Below are 19,878 nucleotides of genomic sequence, written 5' to 3'. Positions count from 1 at the left end.
TTCAATGTTTACGTGCTCGGGTGAAATATAATTTTTGTTCGCTCCCGTGTCGATCAAAAATTTCATCTCACCTTTCGAGGTTTGAATTATTATATAAGGTACAAAATTGTTATCTCTTTTTATATTTTTCGATGTGGCTCTTCTACCACGTGAAAATTTAACTCCTCGCCGACGAAGTAATCATCGTCTTCCGAGTTCAGAGCTGATTCCTCCAGCTGATTAGAGGTGTCGTACTCATCCTCGTGGTTTTTGCTGAATTCGCTTTCTTGTTTTGGTTTGGTTTCGTGGTTGTTCACCTCCGTACGGGACTTTGCGGTTTTCATTGAAACGTCGTCGTCCACCGGTGGACCTCTAGGGGTTTTAAATTTCCCTGATCCGTTCGGTTTCGCGTTGAACGTGTTACCGTGCTTGTTGTTGCTGTTGTTGTTGTTGTTCGTGTAGTTGGGTTTTGTATTCGTCTGATTACCGTTGTTGGAATTTGAAAACGGTTTTGAATTGAATGAATTGTTAGAGGTTGAACTGGAATGTTTGTTAAATTTTTGCCTGTACGCGGCATTCGCGTATTGTGTTGTTATAGCGTAGGCTTCTTCCAATGTTTTTGGTCGATAGCTCCTCACATGCATAGACAATTCGTCTGTGAGGCCATCTATGAATCTAGTAAGCGTCATCAAGCTTACTAAATTGTTTATTGCCTTAGTTGCATTCTGATAATCTTCCATCGTCGCCGCTGTCGATTTGATAGCGGTGTCGATGGTTTTGATTTTATTATAATACTCAGGAATTGTCTTTTTCCCTTGTGTTATGTAAAATAATGATTGGATGTGTGACGTAAGGTCACGTCTATCCCCGTAGGAATTCAAAATCACCTCTTTAATTTCTAGCCAGCTGTTCGGGTTGCCAGCAGCGATCAAAATCTCTTTGGCTTCGCCCGTAATTTTGTTTTTCACTGCCCTGACTAATTGGCTATACACTGGTTCATCTCGGTATCTTCTAAAAAGTTCGAGAGTATTTTCCGCGTCTTCCAGCCATGCATGGGTCTCTTTTTTATTTCCACTAAATGTTGTTAGATTTTTGATTGGGTCTGGAGTCCTGAATTGCATAAAAGGATCATCCGCCTTCTCTTTTAAATTTCTGAGTTGTCCAATCAACTCATTTTGGTTCTGGGTTAAACTTCTTATGTGCTGAAGTAAACCCTCAATTGTGATTGCCGGTTGTGGGGCTGGTTGAGGAGCTGGTTTTGGCTCTTCTTCATAAAGTTCTGGGGCTGCGAGATCTGGTGAGATCATTAAGTCGCGCTCGGCCATTATAATAAATTAACTTCGTTTGCTTTGTATTGCGTATAGATTTGTTGTCAGTATTCACTTACACTGCACTTTCACGGTTAGTTGTTAGTTTTGTTTTTTCACTTTGTGATATTTCAGGTGTCCGCTTACCGCTGGTGGGGGCTCGCACCTCTGAATTAGTATGGTTTTGTTTGTGTTAATCTTAGAAAAATGATTGTGGTTACTTACAGGAAGATTACTGCTTTCATCTCCTGGAGTCTTGGTGTGAAGTGACGGATGGATGGGGTAGGTTTCCAAATGGCGGGATCGGTCCTCTGATATCCGCAAGTCCTTGATGTTCACTCAGGGGTTGTTCTTGCTGGGTGTATCAGTTGTCTGCCATAGACGTGGGCTGTTCCTCTTTGTAGAACTCGGTGACTGTGATACTAGATATTCACTCTGTTAACACTGTTCACTTTGTCTAACCACTTGGCCTTGCGACTGCGCCAATTATGCCGTGATTTATCGCGGGAACTAAAAAAAACTTTATTACTACGATTAACACTTTAATGTCCGATCACTACTGAATTACACACAAGACTGAATTGAAAATTAAATCTAGAAAGCTTAAATAAACTAAATCCGCTGACTCGTCGTTCCTCCGGTGGTTCGATTCTGATGCAGCCTTTGTCCGCGTGGTTCGATCGAATCCTGCAGTCGTCATCGATTGTCAATTTATGGTTTCGTTGCTGGTTTGGTTCCTCCGCTTGTTGCTACGGGCCTCAGCTGGGTTTTTGCTGACGTCTCGGCTCCGGTTGCGCCTAGGCCGGTCGGTCGTGGTGTAACGTATATATATATATATATATATATATATATATATATATATATATATATATATATATATATATATATATATATATATATATATATATATATATATATATATATATATATATATATATATATATATATATATATATATATATATATATATATATATATATATATATATATATATTTTTTTTTTTTTTTTTTTTTTTTTTTTTGTTTCAGGTGGAGGGGAAATTTGCATCCAAACCCCTGAGGTGACCAACCTCAGGGAGTGTGGGGTTGGTTTGAATCAGTGACCGGACCCACTAAAACCCCTCCAGTCTCCAGCCCATAATACTCCCCGGGACCACCGCTAGGTATTGCTTCGGGGAGCGGCTTTTGTGCTCTGTGCACCCTCTTGGTTCTATAGATCTCTTTGCTAACTTAGCTAACTAACCTGGAGACTGGCCGTTAGCTAACACTGGCGTGTCGGTGGTCAACCTGTCGCCTGTTTTGCAATTCTAAAACTATTTGAGAGGCGGCTGTACAAACCGCCCTCCAAATGTTTGGGTCTTTACACATCCTCCGAACTAGGTTGTCCGGAGTGGTGTCTGGCCCGCTCACTACCATCATGTCGCTCCGCGCATGCACAAAACGAGGGCACACGAAGAAGACATGCTCAGCAGTTTCTTCCGCATCCGCGCACTCGGGACACATGGGGGACCCCGCATGCCCGAATCTGTGTAGATACTGCCTGAAGCAACCATGACCTGACAGAATCTGTGTCAAGTGGAAGTTAACTTCTCCATGGCGCCTCCCGATCCATCCGGATACGTCCGGAATAAGTCGATGCGTCCATCTACCCTTTGCGGAATTGGACCATTCCTGCTGCCATCTGATCATCGAGAATGACCTTCTGGTGCCTCGTATACCCCTTGTGTCACGTTGATCGAAGCATTCTACATCCTCCTTAATGGCTATGCTGATAGGCATCATGCCGGACAGGACGCAGATTGCGTCGTATGACACTGTACGGTACGCGCTCACAACCCTCAGGCACATGAGCCTGTAGGTACTTTCCAGTTTTCGACGATGACTGTTGGTACCTAACGCTTTGGACCACGCTGGCCCACCATACCTAAGTATGGACGAAACCACGCTGGCAAGAAGTTTACGCTTGCTGCCATATACCGCTGAGCTATTGGACATCATTCGAGATAGTCCTGCAGCGGCCGTTGAAGCCCTCTTACAGGCATAGTCGACGTGACTCTTAAATGTGAGCTTATCGTCAACCATAACCCCCAAGAGCTTCAAGGAACGCCTTGAGGTAATGGTGCAGTCACCGACTCTGACCACCGCCTGTTGCTCTAATTTGCGGTTGTTCACAACCGTAACCTCCGTTTTATGGTGCGCTAACTCCAGTTTCCTAGAGTGCATCCAGTCTTCGACCTTGCGTATGCAGTGCGCGGCCGTCAACTCGACCTCTTCGATCGACTCGCCGTAGACCTCTAGCGTGATGTCGTCTGCGAAACCGACGATCACAACCCCTACAGGGAACTTTAGTTTCAACACCCCGTCATACATGACATTCCACAACACCGGGCCCAGGATGGAACCTTGCGGTACCCCTGCGGTGATTGGGAAGCACTTCTGACCCTCCTCCGTGTTGTAAACTAGTACCCGATTCTGGAAATAATTTTCCAAAATCTTGTACAAAGACACCGGTACGTGGATGCTCCTAAGCGCGAGCGCTATGGAGTCCCAACTGGCGCTATTGAATGCATTCTTCACGTCAAGCGTGACGATTGCGCAATAGCGAATGCCCCAACTCTTACGCTGGAGTGCTACCTCTGCCGTCTTGGTGACAGAGAGAATAGCATCCAGCGTGGATCTACCTTTCCGGAAGCCGAACTGGTTACTTGCCAGACCGTTTACACCCTCTGTGTACTTCACCAGTCTGTTGAGGATAATCCTCTCAAGCACCTTGCCCGTAGTGTCCAGCAGACAGATAGGTCTGTATGCCGATGGGTCCCCTGGCGGTTTCCCAGCCTTCGGCAACAGCACCAATCTCTGTCGCTTCCACCTGTCCGGAAAGAGGCAGTCATCCAGGCACTTCTGCATGACTGCTCGAAATAGATCGGGGGCCACTTTCATGGCCGTCCTGATGGCCAAGTTCGGGATTCCATCCGGTCCCGGTGCCTTGCTCACCTTTAGGGAGTTGGCGATCACGATGAGTTCCTCATTCGTAACCCTTACCTCCTCCACAACCTCTGCACGGCTGCCGTCTCTCACGGATTGGATGCCCGGCAGGTTGGCCGACCATCCCTGGTCTGTGTCTGAGATACTGGAACGTCGGACGTGAGACTCAGCAACCGGAGGCCAAGGATTTGGCTCGTGTCGTGGAAAGAGTCCCTCGATGATACGCTCCAGCATCGCTGGTGATCGCTCTGCAGGCGCCAACACGCCTTTGGTCTTTGCCATTACGACTCTGTAGGCGTTGCCCCACGGATTCGTATTGGCACTCGCGCATAGCCTATCGAAGCAGGCCCTTTTGCTCGCCTTTATCGCACTTTTAAGCGCCGATCTTGCAGATCCGAATACTACACGGCGCTCTACCCTCTGTGCATCGGTACGTGCACGTTGCAACATCCGTCTTGCACGGAGGCACGCGCTACGGAGGTCCGCTATCGCGTCGGTCCACCAGTATACCGGTGACTTACCATTCCTAGGTTGGCGGGTCCTAGGCATGGTGGCGTCGCACGCCCGCGATTATGTGGCAACTAATTGGTCAGCACTCGGGCGGAGCCAACTGCCCCCCTCGCGCTCTCTTCTCATTGCTTCTGCAAATACCTCGGCTTCGAAATGCGATGTCTTCCACCCGCGGACGGTCGGAGTATTGGCTCTACCCGTCGCCTGCCGCCTCACGTTCTGGACTACGCTATAGCAGACCGACTGGTGGTCACTATAGGTGTAGCCATCGTCTACCCTCCAGTTCACGATCAGTCCTGGGCTGGAGAACGTCACGTCGATGATCGACTCCGCACCATTTCTGCTGAATGTACACTTGGTTCCAACGTTGGGCAGATCTAGGTTGAGCTTTGCCAAAGCTTTCAACAAGATCTGACCCCTCCGGTTCGTGCGGCGGCTTCCCCACTCAACAGCCCAAGCGTTGAAGTCGCCCGCCACTACTAAGGGTGTTAGTCCCGTCAGCTCCATAGATAACAAATCGACCATCTGGGTGAACCTTTCGATAGACCAACGCGGCGGAGCATAACAACTGCAGTAGAACACTCCGTCCACCTTGGCAACCGCGTATCCTTCATTTGAGGTTGACACAACCTCCTGAACCGGGAACTTGCTGGTCGTGCATATGGCCGCCGTACTGGACTTCTCTGCAACCCAATTACCGTTTCCGGGAGGAATGCAGTAGGGGTCCGATACGATTGCGATGTCCGACCGCGACTCAGACGCTGCTTGGTATAGCAGCTGCTGTGCCGCATAGCAATGGTTCAGGTTCAATTGTGTCACCCTCACGCCCGTGGTTTCGTGGCCGCCTTACCGGCTGGGCACCGTGGGCCTCCCATAAAGTGCTTGGCGTCCCGTTTTCCAGTACATACCAAGCACTTGAGAGGCTCCCCGCAGTCTTTAGCTTTATGGCCAGCACCACCACAACGCCTACATAACTGGCTCCAATCGGGCCCCTTGCAGGTCCAGGACTTGTGTCCTCCCTCGAAACACCTGAAGCAAACGTCCGGCTGCTGGAGTATGCTCAGGGGACATACTGACCAGCCAACCTTAAGTTTGGCTGTCTTCAGGGCCAGAGTTGCATCGACCGATGCAAGCCGGAAAGTGGCCACCTGGGTCCCCGCTGGACCCTTTCGGAGGCGAATTACCTCAGTGGCTACTTCCACTCCGCACTTCTCCTTGAGGGCCTGTGCAATATCGCACCTCTCGGTGATTTCATCCAGGTTTTTGAGCTGGAGAGTCACCTCTGAGGTGAGTGCCCGAATTTGCACATCTTTCCCGAGGACCTGCTCGGCTACCGTCTTGTAGGCAGCGCCCTTGTTTTTAGCATCCTCACGGAGCTCAAGAATCATCTCGCCGGTGCGAGAACGACGGATGGTCCGCACATCCGCTCCCAGATCCTTGAGCTGGGTTTCGCCTCTCGTTTTCTTCAAGACTTCGGAGTACTTGGACCCATCCGTCTTGAGTATGAGGGCGTCGCCCCTGCTTCGCGCCTTCTTTCTCATTTTTGGACGATTTGTCGCCTTCTCGTCGTTGCGCTTGCTGTCTTTTTGGCGCTTCCTTCCTCCCACGGTAACCCAAGGGTTTCCCGTAGCTGCCACTTCGGCAGACTTTTCGGCGGACTTGGAGGCCGTTGGTGTGCTATCTCGCGGGCTTAGCACAACCAACCGTTTCTTGCTGTTCTCGGGGGCTTCCCCCGGAGACTGCCTTGCTCTTTTTGCGGCTGACCCGGAGGCGCAAACCGCTGCAAACATGCAGGTGTCCGTTTGGACCGACTTCGTCGCCCTTCCGGTCACCTCCGTTGTATTCTTCTCTGCAGCCACCGCTCTTGCCTTGAGCTCGGCGTGCTCCTTCTTCGCAGCATCGACGGAGGACCGAAGCATGTAGAGAGCCTGCTTCAGGTACTTCGTCGTGTTGGTGCGACTTTTCGCAAACTCGATTATGGCATCGAGCTGCTCCGACAGCGCTACTACCTTCGGTAGCGTGTCTCGCTGTCTTCCGACCGCCTTTATCAACAGTGGACCAGCCACTGCGATGTCTTGCGTCGATCCGGTAGGCGTACTGCCTTTGCCGTCTTCGCAGGCGTCCTTTACTGCATCCATCTCCGCCTTTCTCGGCGGAGACCTCTGGATGCCTCCTCGTGCAAACGGGTTTTTCAACCCATCTGCGCCCAATTGTTGATCTTCATTATTTTCACTGTTCATTTTTGTTAAGTGGGTCCCCCTTCCAGCCGCTATCCTTATCCATACTGGAGTGGTCGCCTATCTGGTCCCATGGTAGTCTATGCCGAAGCAGTGAGGCCATGGCTAGGGGCGGCTGCCATAGCGCCTTATGAGCAACTATGACACCCCCGACCGGCGCAAGTCAGGAAAGGACATCTGATCCCACTCCTGCCCGGTTCCCACCGGGCAATGAATTTGGAACGTACTGGAAGGCCTGCTAGGTTTTACGGGACGGAGACCCCTGCACCGGTTGTTGTCTCGCCGTTTCAAGCCGTTGTCACACGACCTTACTAAGGGAGCTCGGCGCAGGTGCCAGCCCAGAATCGTGGTACGAAAACGAAATCCGACTCTTATCATATGACGTTGCGACCAGTTGCCGTAATTGGGAAATTACTGGCATCAATCCCAATGGGCGAATTAGTGCATTTGGGTGGTGGGAGCGGCACTATTCGCTCCGTCAGAGCTGCTTCCGGATAATGTGGCTTTTGCGAGAATTCGGCGGCCCAATGCCTGAGTCTCACCACAACCTAGACTAGCTCTCGCTGATGGTCCGGGACTTGCAGTTGCTTGCAGTGAGCACTTCCGTGGCCTACGGTAATCGCCAAATACCGACCCGTGGTGGCATACAGCTCTAGTTTACAGCACAGACGAGGGTCAAAAATGTGTCCCAATTACCGCAGGGGTTCCACAAGGTTCCATCCTGGGCCCGGTACTGTGGAATATCATGTACGATGAAGTGCTGAAACTAAAGCTCCCCCAAGGGGTTGTGATCGTTGGATTTGCGGACGACATCACACTTGAGGTCTACGGCGAGTCGATCGAGGAGGTTGAGTTGACGGCTTCGCACTCTATAAGCGTCGTCGAGGACTGGATGCGCTCCAAAAAACTGGAGCTGGCGCATCATAAGACGGAGATTTTAGTTGTCAATAACCGCAAGTCGAAGCAACAGGCGTTGATCAGTGTCGGGAATTGCACCATCGCCTCTAAGCGCTCCCTGAAGCTGCTGGGGGTGATGATCGATGACAAGCTCGCCTTCGGGAGCCATGTCGAATATGCCTGCAAGAAGGCTTCAATGGCTATTGCAGCATTATCTCGCATGATGTCCAATAGCTCAGCAGTGTACGGCAGCAAGCGGAAACTTCTAGCTAGCGTGACTTCGTCCATACTGAGATATGGCGGGCCAGTGTGGTCCAAAGCATTAGGTACTAGTAAACATCGGAGTAAGTTGGAAAGTACCTACAGGCTCATGTGCCTGAGGGTTGCGAGCGCGTATCGAACTGTGTCATACGACGCAATCTGCGTCCTGTCCGGCATGTTGCCTATCAGCATAGCCATTAAGGAGGACGTAGAATGCTTCGATCAACGTGACACAAGGGGCATACGAGGTACCAGAAGATCATTCTCGATGATCAGATGGCAGCAGGAGTGGTCCAATTCCGCGAAGGGTAGATGGACGCATCGACTTATTCCGGATGTATCCGGATGGGTCGGGAGGCGCCATGGAGAAGTGAACTTCCATCTGACACAGATTCTGTCAGGCCATGGTTGCTTTAGGCAGTATCTACACAGATTCGGGCATGCGGGGTCCCCCATGTGTCCCGAGTGCGCGGATGCGGAAGAGACTGCTGAGCATGTCTTCTTCGTGTGCCCTCGTTTTGTGCATGCGCGGAGCGACATGATGGTAGTGAGCGGGCCAGACACCACTCCGGACAACCTAGTTCGGAGGATGTGTAAAGACCCAAACATTTGGAGGGCGGTTTGTACAGCCGCCTCTCAAATAGTTTTAGAATTGCAAAACAGGCGACAGGTTGACCACCGACACGCCAGTGTTAGCTAACGGCCAGTCTCCAGGTTAGTTAGCTAAGTTAGCAAAAAGACCTAAAGAACCAAGAGGGTGCACAGAGCACAAAAGCCGCTCCCCGAAGCAATACCTAGCGGTGGTCCCGGGGAGTATTATGGGCTGGAGACTGAAGGGGTTTTAGTGGGTCCGGTCACTGATTCAAACCAACCCCACACTCCCTGAGGTTGGTCACCTCAGGGGTTTGGATGCAAATTTCCCCTTCACCTGAAACAAAAAAAAAAAAAAAAAAAAAAAAAAAAAAAAAAAAAAAAAAAAAAAAAAAAAAATATATATATATATATATATATATATATATATATATATATATATATATATATATATATATATATATATATATATATATATATATATATATATATATATATATATATATATATATATATATATATATATATATATATATATATATATATATATATATAGTTTTGATCAAAACGCAAAGCTAAAAGCAAAGCCTTGGTGCTGCATTCCGATTCGGAACTCGACCTTCTGTTTGTTATACACAGACTTTGCAGCCAACTGTTTGGTGTACAGGGCAATTGCGGGGCTAGCGCTACGATCCTACTGACACTAACAGTCTTTACCGAGCCGAGACTCGAACCTACGATGACTGGCTCATTAGACCAGCATCGTACCTCGAGACCAACTGGGAGACATGTTTGAGCAAAGCAACCAAAAAGGACAAGCCGAAAGATGTAGTAATTTGGAACGATGGCAGCTCAAAAATTGAAATCAATGGAAACTTTCAATGAAACCTAAAATGGTGTCTTGATCAAGTCGAAAAAGAACATTGATGCTGTTAGACAAGTAAGCACTGATACTGGCCAGTAGACACAATCTGTGCTGCATTCGTAGAAGGGTTTGTATCTTGACAATTATTCAAAAGGTTTGGGAATTACATCACTTTTTTACCAAAATTTTTTATTTTGAATTTCAACCGTTTAGAAATATTATATTATTTAGTTAAGTTAGATATGTCGATAAATTAGATATTCGATCGTAGTTCTGTAAACACTGGAACGAATAATAATAAACGGCAGGACCGGCACTTCTGATTATAACGTTAACAAGTAAAATTCGTTTTTTTATTAGTGAAGATGTTGAAAATCTGCCACCAGACTATGGTATATTAGCTCTTAGCTGTTCTTTGACTGGACTCCAAGGCTTGGCACTCAGCTAGTACCTTGCGGTAAGTGGGAATTGTTCCCGGCTTGAAGTACTCCTGAGTATTTAAACTTAAAGCCCTTACATAGGGATAAAACAGGGTCAGAATTTAACTGCAATGCAGGGATGGATGATTGTTTGGTGTTATCGAAATAAAGACGTGTCCCTGAAGAGGATGTAACACCTCGAAGTGCTAAAGACTAACGAGGAAAAATGGGTGCAAGTTGAACTTAATGGTGGCTGTAAACTTTCAATTTGCGTTGTACACCTCAAACCAATTTGTTTACCGAATCACATCATTGCCATTAAGAACCAGTTAGATGATAAGAGCGATTCCACAAAAAAATAAACAACCAATTTGATGGGCCATTTTTGATTTGGCTGAAACTTTTCATAGATGTTTCTATGGGCAAAAGATGCCATTTTGTGCTATTGTTTTTTTGGCACGACTCATTTTCGAGAAGCTATTGAAAAATGCTATTTTGGGAAGGTATTGATGATTACGAATATTTTTAGAGCCAAAACGGTTTTTTTTAATTTATCAAACAATTTTATTCACACTCTAGAATATTATTTGAAAAAAGGTTAGAAGTAAATTTAAAAATAATTGTATAGCTCAGTTTCGAAAATCTATTACTTTTTTCATAAAAACTACAAAAGACTGTTTTGAAGTCAAAATTGTTATCTATAACTCTACCGAAGCTACTATGTAAATCAAACAAACCGTTTTGGCTGCAGAAATATTTTTAACTTCCAATAGAGCACTCTATTGAAATTCTATAGAAAATATTCCCTGTGAAAAAAGAATTATTTTCTCCACGATCGAACCGGTTTTATTATTTAGGTAATCTTTAGTAATTTTTATAAGAAAATCAGATTTGAAAAAAATAAAGTATAGAAAATAATTTTTAATTTTTCTTTTAACTTTTTATCTACCACAATATCTACAACTTTGCCGAAGACGTCACACCGATTACACAAACCGTTTTGGCTTTGAAAATATTTTTAATCATCAATATATTCCCGAAATAGCAAGTAGCTCCAAAACTGAGTCCTGTTCCAAAAAACTGAACCAATAGCACAAAATGGCATTTTTTGCTTTTAGAAACGTCTATGCAAAGTTTCAGCCAAATAAAAAATGGTTGATTATATTGGTTGCCCGTTTTTTTTTGTGGAATTGCTCAGAAAAAATTACATTATTAGGTATTTTCGAAATCAGTAGAATAAAATTCCAAAAAAGAAAACTATTTTTTCGTAGATTGGTGTAATCAAAAATATCAACTTTCCACATATTCAAGAAACCAAGTCTTGACGAATCGATTAAGCTGAAGTATTCCACAAATCGAAAAGAAATGCGATTTTAATCAATCGTCAAATTATTAGGCAATTTATTGATTATACTTCAGTGTTAATTTCGCAGTTTGACTAGTGATTGCTCACAGTGTTGCACCACCATATGCCACAGCCCTGCTGAAGCACTCCACTCAGTAAGCCAGTTTGAAATATCTACAACTGAATACCTATTTATTGTTCAACTTACTTTGATAGTTGTGGTAATTGAAGGCACACAACACATGCTTAGATCCTGACAGTGGCCGCAAGTTTTCGGCCGATACAGTTTCCGGGAAACGCAAGGCCCCAGCCGCAGTCGCGAGGAAGAAGTGCGCTGGATGCTTCGACACTCGTGTCCTTTCTGCGAAAACGAAAAAAAAAAGACTGCTTTAGTATCTAGCAACTTCCATCTGAATTTACACTGGGTGGAGTTAAGTTGTGAATCAAAATTATTAGTTGATTATTGGCTCTGTCCTGCGGAAGGGAAGATAATTATCCCAGTCTAATACCCTCGGGAACTTATTAATCAAAGCTTCACTTACCCGCCTACGATGTTCCGGTTCGCCCACCAACAACAAACTGTTGGCCGCACGATAGCGCTTTTGTTGATGTTTCGAGCTTCTACCATCAGCCGTCCTCTCAGCGTCACCGTACGCATCCTCGACAGCAATGTTGTAGTAGATATTGTCCTGCCGGTTGCATTTATGGTTTTCACACAGCCGCACGGTGCTTAACCTCTGGCAGCCGGGTGTTGTGGTAATGTTTCTAGTGGAGATTCCGATGCCGCAGCTTTGCGAACATGACGACCACACCGTTGTGGATGAATTGTAACAGGTTGCGTTAACTGTGGGGAGGTGAATGAATGTAAATGAGTCACAGTCACATTAGAGGATGTCGTTAGCACAGCTGGACTACTAAACATAAAATAATTCCAAATTTTGAAAATTGGCAAGGACATTTTTTCAAACGTTTCGAACTGCACCAGGCTGTAGTTTGTATCCTCAAACAACAAAAATTTTTGTGAGAATTTAACCCAACCTCACCCTTACAGTTAAAACATTTGTAAATGGCAATGGAAATGAGCATTTAAAAAATGGAAATCATGATAAGTAGCACCTCGGTGTTCATAAAATATCCTTTTTCACACCCTATGCAGAGCTGGAAACGGCAAAATAATGGGTTAGAGTAGAGGAAAAAATCCATCTGTGTAGATGACGCGCAACAAAGGGCTTGGTCACGTTCAGCACGCAAGAGTCCTCTTCACCCAGTTTTCCATGTCTCCCGCATGGGCCTGTCCCAAACAATAGCAAGGGCCATTGATAAAAGTGTTACTTTCAAAAGTGCCATTAACAATATTTTTACCCAGTCGTTGCGTTTGCTGCACGAGATCCGGTTCGGCAAGGGCCCGGGCTAACCCTTCACGTACCAGAGCACGAGAAAAATTGCTGAAGTCCCTCATCAGCATATTCATGAGAAACGCAAGGACAGACGCCAGATTTATATCTGACACTGCCAACAGCTTATTTGGGTCCGGAAAGTTTTCACATAGCAAGGAAGATTAAAGAATAACAGCCGGTTGCCCATCGTCCCTATGAGAAGTCGAAAGATTAAATAATCGGTAACAAACCCCGCTGTTTGAAAATGTCACAAACTTTGTAGATTGGATCAAAACCTTGAACGATGCAGTGTGTTAGAAATAAGCATTGTTTTTTTGATGGCTATCTTTTGATGGTTCATCTCTATCAGATTGTCTATTACAAGAGGTTAGCAAATTGTTGCCCTAGGTAACCCTTGAAGCCATAGGATCAATTTACACATTTTATTTTCTTGTCATACAATAGCAACGAATTAACTTTATCATCAATAGTCAATGAATATCGTACGACAACAAATATCATGTAAATTATTTTTGTATGGTTCTAATAGATCATCCAAATTATTTCAGCCAAGACACTTTATTTTTGAGTCAATCTTTAACAAATTTAGTTGAAGTAGCTTCAGATAAATATATTAATTCAGATATATCGATTCGAAATTAACTTTTTGCCTTTCTCCTAGAAAGGTATAGTAATCACTTGCAAAACCGAAAGTATAAAAGTGCTCCAAAGGGCCGAATGGCATATATCACTCGACTCAGCTCGATGAGCTGAGCATTTTCTGTATGTATGTGTGTGTGTATGTGTTTGTATGTGTGTGTGTATGTGTGTGTGTATGTGTGTGTGTATGTGTGTGTGTGTGTGTGTGTGTATGTGTGTGTGTATGTGCAGATTTTTATCCTCACTCACTTTTCTCAGAGATGGCTGGACCGATTTCCATGAAATTAATTGCAAATGAAAGGTCTTGGTGCCCCATAAGACCCTATTAAATTTCATTGTGATCGGATTTTTAGTTTAGAGGTTATGTATCAAAATGTTAAAATCATGAAACATCATTATCTCAAAAACTACACTACCGATTTGAACAAAATTAGTTTGATTTGTTTTGCAATCGGACTATTACTTTGCCTGTTATGTTTAAAAATGTGAAATCCAGCTATGAAAAGGAACATATTCCGAGGACTACATGGACTCACTCACTTTTCTCAGAGATGGCTGACCCGATTTCCACAAAATTAGTGTAAAATTAGAAGTCTAGCTGCCTCATAATACCCTATGGAATTTTACTGTAATCGGGCTGTAACTTCGTCTGTAATGTACCGAAATGTGAAAATCACGAAACTTCATTATCTCAGAAACTACACAACCGATTTGATCAATATTATTATCAATGAGCGGGCTAGCTGAGGGTTAACTGATGAACAACACAGGTTAACAGAATCTAAAAGTAGTTGTCTTTAAATTCAAAAGGGTGTCCAGGGTCAATGTTTGGTTTCCATGCATCATCTCGATTACGGAAATATCCATATTGAGTATTATTCGGTCATTTTCGACTGTTTCTTAGAAGTTGCCATTTAGCAATTTTAAATGGTGCTTGACGTCAATTGCTAGCTCCTTGCATCATTCTGGTTCCAGAGATACTCATATTGGATAGCATTTGTTTATTTTAGGCTGTTTTTCACAAACCGGTAGTCGCCATTTTGGATTTTAAAATGGTATTTAAGATAATTTCTGGCCTCTATGCCTCATTTTGGTTATAGAAATATTGGATATTATTCGATATTATTTCCCATATTGGATGTTATTCGATCATTTTCGGTTGTTTCCCAGGAACCGGAAGTCGCCAACCTAGAATCCAAAATGGGGTCTGTGGTCGATTTCAGTTGCTGTGTATCATTCTAGATCCGGAGATACTCATGTTAGACGGGAATCGGCCATTTTTGGCTGTTTACCAGAAACCAGAAGTTGCCATCCCACAATTCAAAATAGTGTCTGAGGTCAATTTTTAGCTTCTTGCAGCATTCTGGCTCCAGAGATACTCATATTGGGTGGTATTTGGTCACTTTGGGCTGTTTTTCAGAAACCGAAAGTCGTCATTTTGGACTTTAAAATTGCCTGTGACATCAATTTCTTTCATCTGAGCGTAATCCTGATTCCGAAAACATTCATATTCCGGCTGTTTGCCAAACACCGGAAGTAACCATCTTAAAATTCAAGATTGTGTCTGTGATCAATTTTTTGCTTCTGTCCATCTTTCTGGTTCCGGAGATACTCATATTTAATGGGAATCGTCCATTTCAGGCTGTTTTCCAGAAACCGGAAGTTGCCATCTTACAATTCAAAATGTTGTCTGAAGTCGATTTGTGGCTCCAGTGCATCATTACGGTTCCGGGAATACCCATATTTGGTGGTATTTTGTCGTTTGTCGCTGTTTTTCCGAAACCGAAAGTCGCCATTTTGGATTTTTTAATGGCATTTGAAGACAATATCGATCGATTTTAGGTCATGTGTATCATTCTAGATCCGGATATTATTATATTGGGTGGAAATCGGCCATTTTGGCTGTTTTCCAGAAACCGGAAGTTGCCATCTTACAATCCAAAATGTTGCCTGAGGTCGATCATGGAACAAATTTGTTACCACTAAAAACATTTACCTGCCAAATATGGCTCCATTTAGTTGGTTAGCTCTCGAGATGTGCAGAAATTTGTGTATCATTCGTATGGAATCCCTCCTTTCTAGAAGAGGGAGGGGTGTCGAACCATTATGGACATATTTGTTACCCCTAAAAACATTCACATGCTAAATTTGGTTCCATTTACTCGGTTAGTTCTCGAAATGTGCAGAAATTTGTGTTTCATTTGTATGACACCCCTCCCTTTCAAAAGAAGGAGGGGTGTCAAATTATTACGGACATATTTTTTACCACTAAAAACATTTACCTGCCAAATTTGGTTCCATTCAGTTGATTAGTTCTCGAGATATGCAGAAATTTGTGTTTCATTTGTATCGAACCCCTTCCTTCCAGAAGAGGGAGGGGTGTCGAACTAATATGGACATATTTGTTACTCCTATAAACATCCACATACCAAATTTGGTTCCATTAACTTGGTTAGTTTTTGAGATGTGCAGAAATTTCATTTGTGTGGGACCCCTCCCTTCCAGAAGAGGGAGGGGTCTCAAACCATCATAGGAAACTTTCTAGGCCCTTAAAACCCCGGCATACAAATTTTCACGTCGATCGGTTCGGTGGTTTCCGAGCCTATATGGATCAGACAGACAAACAGACAGGCCGGACTGCATTTTTATAGGTATAGATTACAACATCAATATTTTAGAACCTAAAGAGTTAATATACATATATTGGGTTGAAGCGTTAATGTAAATCTATTTTTACAAATAAAAGTTTGAATGAGAAAGGCTGGGTCTGACCGCTAGGTGGATTAATTTAGGTTTTATTGTGAAACTGATACATCTACCAACTTAATAACATTCTCAACTAAAAACTAAACAGTGCGTCTTGAGCTGTCCTGCAGATCAGACGTGTTTTCGGTTGCTTAAGGACTGGTCTTTGACTGCCTATATAGCTTCAAAGTTTGTGTTTTTTTTTTCAGTGTGTCTTTTAAACTACCTGAAAGTTATTTCCCATCAGTCTTCCTCAAGACTAAAAAAACGCGCATCACTACGAGGAGAAAGAGAGAGCATTCTCTGTCGGACAATTCGAGTGTCTGCAGTGTTTACATGTTTGGTATTTTGGATACTATTCTATTTTGTCTCCGAATAGTCCCACATGTTTCTCTTCTGTAAGAAACCCTTCAACAATCGATTTGGTACTAACAGATCAAAGTCATGTATGTAGCGAATTGATCACACATGCTGATTTTGATTCTGACCATCTTCCAATAACAATAATCACATAAATCAGTTTTAAACCCCTATGAGCTCTGTTTTAAATTATAACAAGGCTAATTGGGAAAGATACAAAACTCATATTGAAAGAAATTCCAATAATGAGCCTGATTTGCAAAACGAAGTGAATATTGATTCCGCTTTGGAAGCATTAAAATGTGCAATTGTTAATTCAAGGAATTATTCTGTTCCAAAGGCTCAAGTGAAATTTGATTCACCAATAATTGACGAAAATCTTCAACTTCTAACTCGTTTGAAAAATGTCCGCAGACGTCAATATCAACGTTCTCGTGACCCTGTTTTTAAAATTATTTATAACGATTTACAGGAAGAAATTATACATAGATTTACTCTTCTGAGAAATCAAAATTTTGAGACTAAAGTTGAAAAATTGGAACCATGTTCAAAACCCTTTTGGAAGCTGTCGAAGATTCTTAAGAGACCTTCAATGCCTATTCCAGTTTTAAAAGATTGTGAACGTTTTCTTGTATCCAATGAAGAAAAGGCTCAAAGACTTGCTCAGCAGTTTGAGAGTGTTCATAATTCAAATTCGAATTTTGTTAGTCCAATTGAACACGTCAATTTGATTTAATTTCTTCCCAGAAATTTTTAACTGCAGAAATAGTTGAAACAAACTTGAATGAAATTAAATCAATTATTAATAATTTCAAAAATATGAAAGCACCTGGTGACGATGGAATCTTTAATATATTAATCAAACATCTCCCTGAGAGCACAATGAAATTTTTAGCAATAATTTCCAATTTTGAAGCCGGATAAGAATTCAGCCTAAGTTTCAAGTTATCGACCAATAAGTTTGCTTTCCTCAATAAGTGAACTGTTTTAGAGAATTATTCTCAACAGAATGATGTCACACATCAACGAAAATTCAATTTTTGCAGATGAACAGTTTGGATTTCGCCATGAGCATTCCACTACTCATCAATTGCTCAAAGTTACTAATATGATACGAGCAAACAAATCTGAAGATTATTCCACTGGAGCTGCTCTTTTAGACATAGAAAAAGCATTCGACAGTGTTTGGCATAAGGGTTTGATTGCGAAATTGCAAACTTTTAATTTTCCAACTTTCCTAATCAAAATTTCAAAAAATTATCTCACTGATCGAGCTCTGCAGGTTGTCTATCAGAATTCAAAATCTGATAGATTTCCTGTCAGAGGAGGTGTGCCTCAAGGTTCAGTCTTGGGCAGGCCTCAACATCGTCGAATGAAGCATCAAAAGGAGAACACGCAACCCCTTTGTTTCACTCGCTGCTACTGAAACTTCGTAAACTCAGTTTGGCTGGCGCTTGCCGAAGAGCACGGTGTCTCTGGTTGAAGAACTTATCCAAAAAAAATTAGTATCGCTCTAATACTCGTTATTCAAATGCTTGAGCTGTCCCCTTTAATATCCTACCGAAACTGAAATGTTCTATCGGGGGGTCTAGAACAGTATGTTTTCGAACATATATTTGTAAATGAATAGCTAGTGAAATGGAAATAAATAATTTGTTTCAGAAATATAAAACGTTATTAGGGTTCTCTGATAGTACTGAAATATTAAGGGTTGTTTTTATTTATATAGCTTTGTCTACATAATATCAGATTTTTGAAAAGGGTTAAGTGGGGCAAAAAAGACCCTCGAAAATTTGGAGTCGAAAATCAGCTGAAAAAAGAAAATGTTTAATAAATTGATTTTGATTGATAATTTTGATTGATGATTGATTTGATTGATTTCTTCAAAATTCGACATGGTAATTCTATCCTATAAAAAATATAAAATGCCGGTTGTTAAGAGTTGCTGTCGTGGTTTCGTTATAAGATATTTGCATTTCTCTTCAAAAAATGGTGATTATTACAGCTCTTTTTTGCTTGTCAACAACACTGGACCCTGTTTCTAAGCTATACAATTTATAAAGCAACTCAAGAGCTTTCATTTGATGTTATTAAAATATGCGCCGTTTTAGAACGACCGAGAAAATTTCATTATCCATACATGTTTTAAATCATTATTTAAACCCATTGTGCCAGGAACGCAACTCCGTTTTGTATCGATGTCCTCCAACTGAGCCTAAATTTCCAGGATTTGTTCATCCATGAAATAATGTGTACATATAGGTTTTTTGGGAAAGGAGTTAGTGGGGTGAAATGCAGAGCGGGATTCAGGTGTTGGGGGCCCGGGACAAAAATCGTGAGGCCTCTTTTCTTAAGAAAATTAGTTGAAATGATTTAACGCTTCGCTGGAAGGTGACGAGCAAAACGCAAAATAGGTATCCAACCTGTATTCACGTCTGGCCTAGAACCAGGGGGCCCCTCGTGTCGAAAGGCTCGGGGCAATTCCCCCCCCCCCCCCCCTTTAAATCTGGGCCTGGTAAAATGGCATTCTAAACTCTAATGTCCAAGTGCTGCTAAAATCATAATGTTACTGTATTTTTGAGAAGAACGCATCGATTTTTCTGCAACTTGTCATGCTTATTGACCATTAAGAATGTTTGAAGTACTGGCTACTACAGATGGTCGGGTTTTGCTTTTTTCAAACCCGTACCCGACCAGTACCCGATTTTTTTTCGGTTGAAACCCGAACCCGAAACTTTTTTTTCCGATCAAACCCGAACCCGAAAATTTTATTTTTGGGAAACCCGAACCCGACCCGAACTGTGAAAAAGCTGTGAAACCCGAGCCCTACTCGAACCCGAGATATTTTGGAGGTCAATTTTTTAAACCAACTTGCTTCTGATATTGTGTGAAAATAATGCGAAGCGAGTATCAATAACAAAAATTTAAGATGTGATTGATTTTAACGGTCTTTCCCAACCGGAATTGGAACATACGAGGACTGGCTTGTAAGACAAGCATCGTACCTCGAGACCAACAGGGACGTTATAGAGCTATAGCCTGCAATAGCAAGCATTTTAAATATAGGTACAAAATGGAGTTGCGCTCTGTGTGCAACAGGTTCAAATGATGGCCTAAACCTTGTTATGAAAAAATCGTTTTTTTTTAAACGGTGCACTTTTTGAATACGTCCAATAAGAGCTCTTGAGTTGAAGGTATTGTTTAAATTTAAAACCTAGTTCTGATGACAAAAGAAAAAAAAACTCCAAAAATCACCATGTTTTTAAAGAAAAATGTTAATATCTAATTATGTAGTCTCGACAGCATCTTTCAATAACCGACATTGTATATTTTTATAGGAT

The 19,878-nt window shown here is 42.9% G+C and overlaps 1 protein-coding gene across 2 annotated transcripts in view; it reads right to left on the bottom strand.

The window, feature by feature from the left end:
- LOC129724573 (uncharacterized) overlaps nucleotides 1-19,878 on the bottom strand; it is a 163,707-nt gene that overhangs the window by 40,163 nt on the left and 103,666 nt on the right. For both annotated transcript variants that reach the window (XM_055679567.1, XM_055679566.1), the window contains exons 6-7: nucleotides 11,939-12,240; nucleotides 11,605-11,757 (exon numbers count right to left, since the gene is read on the bottom strand). In XM_055679567.1, the coding sequence (XP_055535542.1) occupies nucleotides 11,605-11,757; nucleotides 11,939-12,240 (455 nt within the window). The remainder of the gene's footprint in view (nucleotides 1-11,604; nucleotides 11,758-11,938; nucleotides 12,241-19,878) is intronic.

This window comes from Wyeomyia smithii, chromosome 2, assembly GCF_029784165.1.
Source record: "Wyeomyia smithii strain HCP4-BCI-WySm-NY-G18 chromosome 2, ASM2978416v1, whole genome shotgun sequence".
NCBI lineage: Eukaryota > Metazoa > Arthropoda > Insecta > Diptera > Culicidae > Wyeomyia > Wyeomyia smithii.
Note: the sequence above shows the minus strand (reverse complement) of the source record. Positions and strands in the feature narration are given on the sequence as shown.